General features: G+C 42.3%; 1 protein-coding gene across 1 annotated transcript; it reads right to left on the bottom strand.

Annotated features, from left to right (window-relative positions):
• Positions 1 to 5,968: 5,968 nt before the first annotated feature.
• On the bottom strand, positions 5,969 to 12,080 carry bag5 (BCL2 associated athanogene 5; the record flags this gene model as incomplete). The annotated part of the gene is made up of 3 exons (XM_083892095.1): positions 5,969 to 6,509; positions 8,094 to 9,005; positions 12,058 to 12,080. 3 exons carry the CDS (start codon positions 12,078 to 12,080, stop codon positions 5,969 to 5,971), a joined length of 1,476 nt encoding a protein of 491 aa, XP_083748221.1.
• Between the last annotated feature and the right edge of the window lie 188 nt (positions 12,081 to 12,268).

The raw sequence follows: 12,268 nt of genomic DNA, 5'->3' as shown, positions 1-12,268 counted from the left end.
AATAATTATCTTAACTAATATTGGCTCTTTAGACACAGATTCATTCATAAACATCAGTGAATTAGCCACAAAGTAAAAGCCTTGATAAAATCTGCTGACGTGAAACAAAGTCGACGCTGTGTTTTATAACATCACTGTGTGTTTTATGTAATCTCTATAACACTGTGCGTATATGAGTGTGTATATGTGAGTGTGTGTACATGCACACACTCTTCTGAGCTGAGCATGTAGTGCCCTCTAGTGGCTGTACAAGGAACAGCACATGATGAAAACCCTGCAGGTTTTAATGGGCCAGTGTCTCCCTGAAGTAAATCCTATTTACACACTCATGCATCATCGCTAATTAAATGATGCGATGATTACCTGTCATTTGTACATTTTAAAGCATATTCCCTAAGTGATTGAATTAAATATACATTTATAAATTATAAACGCAGCACTTTGACTTGTAATTTGGATATTTATTGCAAAAATCTAAAATTTCCTGTTAAACCTCCAACTGTTTCACTATTCGAGTGAGATTCAATGGTCAAAATACACTGCATGTGACCTTAAAAGTCATCACCTGGGTGTGCGTTTATCCGTAAATTAGCAACTTTTAATTGTTGGGATCTGAACGAAATTTGGTACGTGTATGCAGGATCAGACGCTCTACCAACATACCAAGTTTCATCCGGATCTAATCCAGATTACAGATTTGGCTTCAGTTCAAATGTGACATAGTTCATTGAACAGTTATGTCAGATTAGCAACTTTAATTGTTGGGATGTGTAGGTGATCACCCAAATATGTTCCCATTCAATTTTGGTCAGAATCTGCCCAGTGATGACGCCACAAAAGAGGTCTGATTTTCAAGAAATCCCCATTTCTTATAAATGGGCGAAATAGTCCAAAAAATTTTTTTTCAACATTTCAGTGAAATGTCTTCAGATCTGAATGAAATTTGGTACGTGTATGCAGGATCAGACGCTCTACCAACATACCAAGTTTCATCCGGATCTAATCCAGATTACAGATTTGGCTTCAATTCAAATGTGACATGGTTCATTGAACAGTTATGTCAGATTAATGACTATAAGGAAAATAAAGTTTTAAACTTATATTATTATTATAATAATAATGATAATAATAATAATAAAATGACACAAAGGACACAGGCGTCGACACACTGTCTTTATTTTGCAGTGGGAATACAAATTGAAAACACAACCATTCATTCATGTCACATTCACACGTTCACACACAAACGTATGTTTTTTCTGTCTCACTGTGCTTTTCTTTATTTCTTTCTTTCTTTTTCTTTCTTTTTTTACAAGCGCGTCACGGAGGAGAAACAACGGCACAAAAAGCTCGTGGTCACAATTGCTGCAGTTAAAGGCGACTTGAATAAAATAAAAGTGACAAAGATTAAGAAAAGCGAAAAAGTTTTAAATTAATAAAGAAACTAGTCGTTAAACTCTTAAGTGTCAATAATGAGGGAATGATTAGTTTGTATCTTCATTTAATCGCCACAGTTGGCTGCTGATATTTGACCGCTAAGCCACGCCCAGAATATGAGGGGGCGTGGCCATAAACATTGGTCTCACCTCACAAACACGTGATGCTAATGTGAGCAAAAATATCACATAAACAATCATTTAATTTGATAATTCATAAGCTCACTGATTTAGTGAGAAAAACTAACCAGATTACACACACTTTTCTTTTTAGTTTTGGGATTAAAAGAGTTCTTTTCAAAATAAAACTCACATTTTTGTTGCTAAAACACCTTAATCCTAATTTCACCCGTCATCTGCAGCCAGAAATACTGTTTGATTTAATCTGTTTGAGGAAAAGAAAGAAAAAAGCTTCTTTAAAAACGAACCAAACTGTATATTTTTACAGAGATTAGTATCAGATTTATATAATCTTTTATATAATTATGACGCGACTTATTATGCTACGACTTTTTCTTCATTGATAATCTGCAGATTAAAACGTTTTTAAATGCGTTTTCCTGCTTTCTGTAAACAAATAAAATAAAAAATGCTACAAATCTGGTTTGACGAGAAAATAAATAAGTGAATTATTGTTTTCTAGTCTGGATTAATGAATCAAACAGATTAATCAATATTGTTGTGTTTTAGGATTAAGGGATAATAATAATAAGACTAATAATACTTTAGTTTTAGTTTTCCTCTTCCTGTCTTTGTGTAAATCTGTATTTTGACCATAAACAGCAGCCACTTAAATTTCAAAATAAAATAAAATAAAAACAACAACAACAACAGAGGCTTCAAGAGACAGGAAGTAAACATCAAAGTAACATTTTTTCTTCTTCAGTCGGTCTAAAAATACTGTGATGAATAATTCAGGTGGAAGCGTTAGTGTTCACACACACACTTAATATATACCTTTATATAAATATATATATATATACTGTATATATATATATATATATATATATATATATATATATATATATATATATATATATATATATATATATATATATATATATATATATATATATATATATATATATATATATATATATATATATATGTGTGTGTGTTTCTTACTGTACAGAAAAAGGAGCGTGTGAAGTGAAAGGTGTGTCACGTTGGTTTAATCTGAGGGAGATTACGCTTTCTGATCAGATCTAATCTGATTTTTGAGTCCATGACGACGCTCTGCATTTCGTGGTATTTTGCGTATGCAAACACGATAGTGTTAGCGCCGCGACGTACGACTGATTTACTGTCATGCGTGTGTTCGCTGGCAGCCATTTTGGAGACGTTCCGAATTCCGACGACGATCTGCATCGTCCGACTGTTATTTATCGATCGTGCACGTTATTTCTTTACGATTTGTTCTTGATAAACTTGTATTTTTTGACCGTTTTGTGTATTTAATCTTAACTTTATTTACGTTATTTTTGATTGAAAATACTGTCTGTAATTGATTATTTGTCAGTCTCAATCGGATATAGGAGGAAAAAAAGGACATTGGCTAAAAATCGGAGTGTAAATCAGGCGTAGAAAAACAGTCCAGACGGTAAACAAACAGCAGTAAACAGGGTGGTGGTGGTTTTTCTGGATAAAAAGCAGAACAATATTGTTTATTTATTTATATATCCTTCATATATTAAAGTGTGTGTGTATATGTCGACGATTCACTCATGTTGGTTGTTTTTAATCAACACAGATTTATAATATTTGAGCTATTCCAGCTCTGGTGAAACTTGTTCCTTTAAAAACTACAATGACGTCCAGAAAATAAACCAAAAGAGCTTGTGATTAAAAGCTAATCTGTTAATAATACATTACTGAATTAATCCCCGGCCAAAAATTTACTAACTAATGAGTTGTTTGGTCCATAAACTTTTCCCCAAAACCATGAAAAATAATGTCTTGTTTTTCTCCACAAAGCAAAATAACTCCGTTTTAATGATTTTCTTTGTCATATAAAGCAAATAAACCAGAAAATATTCACATTTAAGAAGCTGAAACGTCAGAAAACGTGTCTTAAATTAACTCAAATCAATCGATTATCTGCTACAGCGCTGAATTATGTTGAGTTTAAAGTACTTTTGAACATCACTTTGTGGCTATTTCGATATTTTTCTCCCATTTAATGAACCAAACAACCAGTTGAAATGTCAAAAACGTGAATTCTAGATCTCTATTGACTCTGTGGTCGTGTGATATGACGGAAAGCTACGGAAACAAGTTTGTTTGTTTCTGTTTTGAGCGTCAAATCACGAGCTTTTGATGTGAAAATCTCGATAAAGGTCAAATCAGCGGCCGCTGTCACTCAGGAAAAACACAGAAAAAACACGCCCACTAAGCTAACCACAACAAAATAATCCTAATCACGCTTCTGTGACCCGATTAGCATCAAGTGGGCGTGTCTTCTTGTGGGCGTGTCTTCCCGAGTGGCTGTGGCTACAGTTGTACGTCATTTTGTTGGGTTCATTATTCTGTGTTGACATTAGTGTTGTTGTTGTTGTTGTGAGTAACCATAGTGACACCACCTTTTTTTTCCGGCGGGGGGTTTAAATACTGACGTGAACAAAGGGGTCGACTTTGTGACGAATAGTGCAAATAATTAGCGGCGATATCTGCCAAGGTGCTCGCTCTGAAGCTCGCTCTGTTTTTTTTTCAAAAACACATTCGGTGCTCGAGTCTCCTCGCTCTTGTGCAGAGATGCTTTCAAACAAAAGAAAGAAGAAGAAGAAGAAGAAGAAGAAGAAGAAGAAGAAGAAGTAGTGGTGGCTGCTGCTGACTCTTTGTTCAGTCTCTACTTTTACACAAAGGGAAAATAAAGGCACAGAGATGTGGACTCCAGCAGCAGCAGCAGCTGTGTGGACTGTCGTCAGCGTCACACACACAGAGAGAGAGAGGACCTTCACTGTCAGCCTCAGGAGCTTCAGCCTTCATGTGTCAGTCAGAGAAGATCTGAACTCCTCTGTCAGGACAAAGCAGCGCAAAGAAAGGAAAACCTGAAGCATCAACATCAGCAGCAGCAGCAGCAAAACAAAAAAAAAAAACCTTCTCCTCCTCAGTCTCTGACGAACGCAAACGCAAAGTCACAGCCAACGTCTGGGAAACATACGACGGACGGACGGACGGACTGACGGCTCCATGAGCAACAAACACAAACATAATCCTGGCTTTTCACACCTCAGCCAACTTCACCAGTGGTTCAGGTGAGATTATGACCACTTTGACCATGACAGCAGGGATTCTAGGTGAGATTATGACCTTTTTGACAACAGCAGCTATGAGATTATGACCATTTAGACCATGGCAGCTGTTATTCTCGGTGAGATTATGACCATTTTGACAACAACAGCTTTACTTTCAGGTGAGATTATGACCATTTGACCACGGCAGATGTGAGATTATGACCATTTTGACCATGACAGCTGTCATTTTGGTGAGATTATGACCATTTTGACCACAACTGCTGTCATTCTCGGTGTGATTATGACCATTTTGACAACAACAGATTTACTTTCAGGTGAGATTATGACCATTTGACCACAACAGCTGTGATTCTAGGTGAGACTGTGACCATTTTGACAACAGCAGCTATGAGATTATGACCATTTAGACCATGGCAGCTGTGATTATTGGTGAGATTATGACCATTTTGACCAAGACAGCTGTGAGATTATGACCATTTTGACAACAACAGCTTTACTTTCAGGTGAGATTATGACCATTTTGACCATAGCAGCTGTGAGATTATGACCATTTGACCACACAAACTGTGATTCTTGGTGAGATTATGACCATTTGACAACAACGACTGTGATTCTAGGTGAGATTATGACCATTTTCATAAAACAACCACACTTCAAAACCCCCTAATTATCACTTTGTCTCTTTTTTGTGCAGAAATTACAATCTGGACAAAGCTCTGTTGTCGCGGTCAGAGTGGACAGACTTTCCTCACCAATGAGGTCACTTTCCTCACCGATGAAGTCACTTTCCTCACCGATGAGGTCACTTTCCTCACCGATGAGGTCACCGATCAAACTCACAACGGCCGTCTCCGTTAGCAACTGACGCTCAAGCTAACCAGGAAAGGATGGAAAAGCCACTGTGAAGCAATCAATCGATCAACGATGGAGGAAACGACCAGCGGGGATTGTTTTGGTGCTCTGGCAGCAGGTGACACACACACACACACACACACAGACACACACACACACACAGAGGTTTTAAGATGAAAATCTTCCAAACGCTCACAAAAATAGTCTTCTCACAAAAGGAGTTCTGTGTTGACTTCTCAGCAGGGTCGGCCACGACTATCACTAAAGATGACAGAAAAGCGCTGCTGCAGTGCATTCTGGGGGTTGGAGTCCATATTTACAGCCCATGGAATGATAACGTCGCAGTTTTTGTTTTGTTTTGTTTTCTCCTTTTATTTACACACATTATCAGCTCCCTCGTCCGTCCCTGCGGCCACGTCGCGCTCGTCAATACTCCCACTCGTCCGTCTTCATGTCCAGGTAGTTGAGAATGTTCTGGGCGAACTTCACCGCCTGCTTCCTCGCCACCTTGGTGGTGTCGTCGCCCTGCGGGTCCACGGCGTCCAGCTTCAGCAGCTGCTTGGTCAGCAGCTCCTCCAGGACCATGTAGCTCTTGTCCGCGCGTTTGCCGTCGAAGCCGAGCACCTGGGCCTGCAGGTCCGAGAGGCTGCCCAGGACCTGCCACACGGCCCGGTGCGACGGGTGCTCGCCGGGGCCCGGCAGGCGTCGGGCCAGGGCCTCGCGGAGGTCGAGGAAGGTGACGGCGGCTTGGACCTCCACCACGGCGCGGCGGCGGGCCTCTCGGATGCACGGGTTCTTGGCCGTGTCCACCTGGTCCAGGTGCGTGAGGAGGCTCTGCAGCTCGGCCTTGGGCCTGAAGCTGAGGTCGCCCATGGCGCAGTGTCGCAGGATGCCCTCGCGCAGGTGCGACACGTGAGCGCGCACCGACTCGATCTCGCGGATGGAGTTGTTCTGCCCCAAGTCGTATCTACGAAAAACAACAAAGACAAACGGACTTCAGAATAAAACGACAACAAAAACGTGCCCAAAAGTGGAGAAAATTGCCTTTTCTCTAAAACTAGCTAGCTCGTCTCACGTAATCCTGACATTTGAATATCCTGTAACATGAGCGCGTTGTTTGCACAAGAAAAACTATTTCGCCTCTGGTCGTTTCTGTCGCTCTACTTTAATTTAACCTTTATTTTATCTCCATGGTTTAAAATGGGAAAGTTCAGGATTTGGGGACGGAGAACCACAAGGCTCCATCTTAGGCCCCATTTAATTCTTACTCAGTACTTTTCTATGGCTTTTATTTTACATATATAAATGTTATATATTTTTTTTTATTTTCACCTTAAGTCACTTTACCTGAAGAAGCCTTAAAGGGATAGTTCAGGATTTTTGTAAAGGGTTATATGAGGTACTTTAACATTTTAGACATGTAACAAAAGTTAGCATAAAACGACTGCTTTAACTCTTTTAGAGCTACAAAAACATAGATTTAGCTCGAGTCTATAACAGTTTGTGATAAATGAATCTAAAATGATGTCAAACGAAAACACAAATTAACTCCGACTGTATTAGGACGACCGTAAAAAACGCTGTTTGAGGTGAGAACGGTAACTGTGTGAAAGGCAGTAAACGGGGAATTGAACCATCTAACGTCTCACTGAGCTGCTCTGTGATGGTACAGTGAACGTTTGCAGCGTCACGCTTCAAAGCAGCAGCTATGACGAGCTGAGGTGGAGGGGGAAAAAAATAAAACATCACAATAAAAGACAACCGCCAAAATAAAAGCACAGCAAAGTATGCTCAGGAAATAGTTTTTAAATCAGCCAACTATAATGATTTACTTCTAGTCTGGTCAGTCTAACATTTGAGGACGGATATCTTTGACTTATGGATTTTTTTTTAAATTAATTTTTATTATTAATTTCAGACATAAATCATTTGATTAATCTGTCGATATCAGAAAATGTGAATTTTTTTTACTTTTTTTGGTACACAAACAACAAAATTATTCAGTTTTATTGCTTTTGTTTTTGTTATATGGAGCAAAGAAACCAGAAAATATAGTTTTACTTATTTAAAGGTGCATTATGTAATAAATCTAAAGCAACTAAAGCCATAAAATCCTCCTAATATGTCACAGAGACTCAGGAATAATGTTCATATAACAAACTGAACTCACCAACAACAACAGTACAGACAAAATATTTGCATTAAAAAAAATATTTTGCAGACTGCAAATCATGTTTATGTTTTGAAATCGTGTTTTGGCGTCAGGTGGCGCCACCTACCGCCGTCTACCAATCATTGCAGTCGGTAGAGTCTCAGCTGCCGAGCAACCACGGGTTGCCAGTTACGTCAGAAAATGAAACCTAAAAGACGTCGGTATTTTGAATTTGAATGTAGTAACTGTTTTTGGCCACATTCTTACATATGGTGCCTTTAAAGAAACTACTCAAACTGATTAATGGATGATCAGAAAAGTTGATTTCAGCCTTAGATGAATTCAAATAAGTCTGTAGATTAAATCAGTAGCTAAAACCCTGTTTTCTCCTGCTCTTACCTTCGTGTGTCGTCTCCTTCTCCCTCCAGGTCTAGGTGCTTCAGCAGACCGTTGATCTCCTCCACCACCTGTTTCCTGTAATTTCTGATGGCCCCGTTTCCGGACACGTCCAGAGCGTCCAGCTCCACCTGCATCTCCGTCAGGATGCGCGACAGGTGGGTGCAGCTGTCGCGCCCGCTCAGGCCCATCAGCAGCGCCACCAGCTGGCCGCGGGCCACGCTCACCTTCACCATCACCTGGTTGATGCGGCTGACGGCCTCGTGCGTTTCCCCGGACAGCGGCAGCGAGAGCGTCTGCTGCTGAGTGCGGCCCTCAATCACCTCCTGCACGGCGCACAGCCGCGTCAGCGCCCGGTAACGAGCCTTGCGCAGCGGCACCCGGCCCTCGGTCTTCACCTGCGTCAGCCTCAGCACCAGCACCTGCAGCGCGTCCACCAGCTCGTCGCTGATCTCGGCCACGCCGCCGGAGCGCTGCGGCGCCACTATGAGTTCGTCCACCAGGCGGCGCGCCTCCACGCTCAGCTCCTCGATGACCAGGCGCGACGGGTGCGTGGCGTTCTCCTCCAGGTACCGGAGGAGCCCCTCCACCTCCTGCGCCGCCCGCTTGCGAGCCCCCTGCAGCTCGGGTTTGCCCTCCGTGTCCACCTGGTCCACCTCCAGCAGCAGCCGCGTCAGCTCCCGCTCCAGGCGCTTGTAGTCGCGGTCGTTCTGCAGGCCGCTGAAGGTGCACACCTGAGGCCCCAGGGACGCCACCTCCCGCTGGACCTCGTAGAGGCGCATCATGGCGGGATGCTGCGGATTATACGGCTGCTGCTGCTGCTCCATGGGATGCTGCTGCTGCTGCTGCTGTTGCTGCTGCTGCGGGCCACCATGGTCCATCCTTTTCCCGCCATCAAAGGGCTTCCCAAACAGGCTGGAGGAGCAAATACAATGGAGGTTAAAACAAATCAGAGCCAATCTAAATCTCAATGTTTCTCTTTTATATTTTCAAATCCAACAACGGTTAAAGAGAACCTCACATTACATCCACAGACATTTACAACAGCTTTTAACTCGGGGGTCTCAAACTGGCGGCCCCCCAATCGATTACATGCGGCCCCCCCACTTAATATCATGTTATAATGTAAACATGGCCCACGACCTCAGCGTCTTTTAAACACAGTGTAGCTGAGGCACAGGGTATCCGCAGGGTCTTCAATCCAATAATTTGAATTTAAGGCCTTAAAATGTATTAAAATCTCATAAAAGGTCTTCAATAGAATTTTGAAAGGTCTTAAAAATCTATTAACGTTACTTTTATCTAAAACGTGCATAAACTTCAGTCTCGTGTTGAAATATTTCTGTTTTTGAGGATGCGATAACAACAATAACTACAACACGGAACTAAAGTTGTCCACCCGTGCTGCCCGGTGACAATTTATCGAGCACCGCTAGCTAGCGTGCTGTGCGCGTGCCGCGGTGTGTTACAGCCTAGCTTAGCTTAGCATAGCAGCGGAGAAAACTTAAAGGTCACATAGAGTGGTCCTGTTGCACATATATATATTATGTTAGTTATGGAGGTCTACTTACATACATTAACTTGTTTTTATGGTCAAAAACCCCCTAGTTGCTGTAAACTAGCCGATAGAAATCCTCTTTTCTGACGGTGTTTTTCTGCTGCAAGATTTCAGAGTGAACTTTCACCCCCAGAAGACAGAGACTTGTGATTGGCCAGTACTATCCCTCACATCCGTTCTCAGAAGCACAGCGCCCCCCTCTGGAACGGTGGATGCACTGCTCCTCATTATCAAAACATTGTTTTAACAGTGTTTAAAAATAGCTTCGTCACGACTCCCCACCGCAGTCCCTTTGACGACTTTAAACCGGAGTCAGACCCAGAGTCAGAAGACACTGTTGCTCGTGAAACACCTCCACAACAGACGTTATTCTTCTTCTGCGGTTCAATGTACGTAACCGGATGTGCCCGGACTAGTGCCCGGAGCAGGACAATCGGTTGTTCAGGAGAACCGATGTTTATGTAACTATTACGGGATTTTCAGTGATCTCGTTGAGCCCCGAGATTACAATAAAACACAACGTTCTCAGCAGTGGCTGAACTGTTTGTTTCGAACCGTCAGGGCTTCGTAAACAAGGTAATGATGCAGATACACACCAAAAAAACAGCGTTAATAGGAACTTCCGGTCTAGTTCCGCTTTAACAAAAGCCCACGGTGAAGCCGAATTGCAAGTTCAGCGATTTGTGACTCCAGTTTTCCTTCATGTCTTTTGTACTTTTTTGCCAGTACGGATTTGAAATGGGTCTTAAATTTTATTCATTATGGTCTTAAAAAAGTCTTTAAAAGTCTTAAATTTGACTTGTTGAAACCTGCAGAGACATAATTATTAAATGTATCACATACAACATTCAATTACACGTATAAATACACTTGTTAGGGCATGAGCCACTAATGGTAGAGGCTGAAACGGCCCCTGGTACGAATTTAAATGACAGTTGTCCACATTATTATTTATGTAATTTAAAATAAATGTCTGTTTTTGATATTAATAGTTGATTTCCCCCCCTCTTGACCACAACAAATGTGCATTGGCCCCCAGGTCATTTGAGTTTGAGAGCCCTGTTTTAACTCCTTCACATGTAAACAATGACACGTCTCTAATGGGAAACACTTACAACATGTGAGCGTTTGTGTTCAAATCTCTCTGTCTCTGCTGCTCGGTGTTTCCATCAACCCACAATCGATCAATCCTACACGTTTGTGTCCAGACTCATATAAAAGACGCTCGCTGTTGCCATGACATCAAAGCCACAAATGGAATGTTTACATCTTTCAATTTCAGTCAAAAAAAGAATGTTGACCAATGGATTTGTCACCGTTTTAAAAGAAAAAATCATGAATCACTATTAACGTGGTCATGTTTTTGCAACATTACAACATTCAGTAACTTTATGGCGATGCACGGGGGTCACATTTAGTCATGTTTTTGTTATCGTGGTCACATCTTTCATGAATTTAGTCACTTTATTTTGGCGACACATGCAGTATTTTAGTGACAAACTAAAATTCCAGTTAGGCCTCTGCACATCATCTGCAGCCACAATAACAAACCACATCTGAAATCACAGTTATTATTATTCGTGAGATCCACAGTGGTGAACGCGTCCTCCCCTAAAACACACCGTCCTCCCGCACACATCTGCGCATTATGTCACCGCAGATAACAGCCCCCCAAAAAAACGCAGCATCACCACAGCAAAAAGCCCTCATCCTCCCTCTCCATCACCACGAGCTGCATCCTTCCTCGCATCATCATCACCATCACTCCACACACACACACACACACACACGTTCCGCATGTGCACCATCCTCCTCCTCCTCATCATCATCATCTTCTCCACCTTCATCATAATCCTCACCTTTTCAAAACTCCGAACACATTCGCGCACATTTTTGACGAGTGTCTGTTTCCATCAGCCACAGCGGGGCGGCTCCTGGAGGACAGTGGCATCCAAGTGGAAGGATAACCCCCACGACCACGGAGGATGATGAGGAGGAGGAGGAGTTGGTTGATGCAGCTCCGCTCTGCTTCAGCACCGACTGCCTCGGATGACGGACTGCGGTGCGGCTGGTGTCGCTGCCCGGTGTCGCCCCTCCCACCCACACACACACACAGTGAGGCGCTTCCTCAAGCCCTCTCTTTAAATCGCTTTAAGTCAACTTTCTCTTATGAATCCACACGTGAATCTGATTATTTAACCGGGATTAAATGAGCCCCGAACAGCAGAGAGAGACACAGAGAGACGTGAGCCGGTTCCCTGCGCCGCGCAGATCCAGTGCCGTGCGAACGCTATTGTCACCTGACTCTGCCCCACCTTCACCAAATAACTTCAGCTCATCGCTCTTTTTTTTAAAAGTCTTTACATCGATTAACAACCGTTGTGTCACACACATTAACCCGCTCCTTACCTGCATAACCAGCGTACAGCCATGTGAACAGTCGCCGGAAAGTGCGCAGCTCCTCCGTTTAACGCTAAACATTAGCTCACCTAGCTACCTTCTAGCTAGCGGTGACTTCGCTTGCTCGCGAGAGCAGTGAACTTACGCGGAGTTTCACCCCCCTCCCCCCTTTTTTGCGGTATATCGTTGATTTAAGTGCATTTATCTGCGTAAAAGAACA

Source organism: Microchirus variegatus (genome assembly GCF_963457635.1).
Source record: "Microchirus variegatus genome assembly, chromosome: 7".
NCBI classification, from domain to species: Eukaryota; Metazoa; Chordata; class Actinopteri; order Pleuronectiformes; family Soleidae; genus Microchirus; species Microchirus variegatus.
The sequence above is the reverse complement of the archived record's forward strand: the minus strand, read 5'-3'. Positions and strand labels throughout refer to the sequence as shown.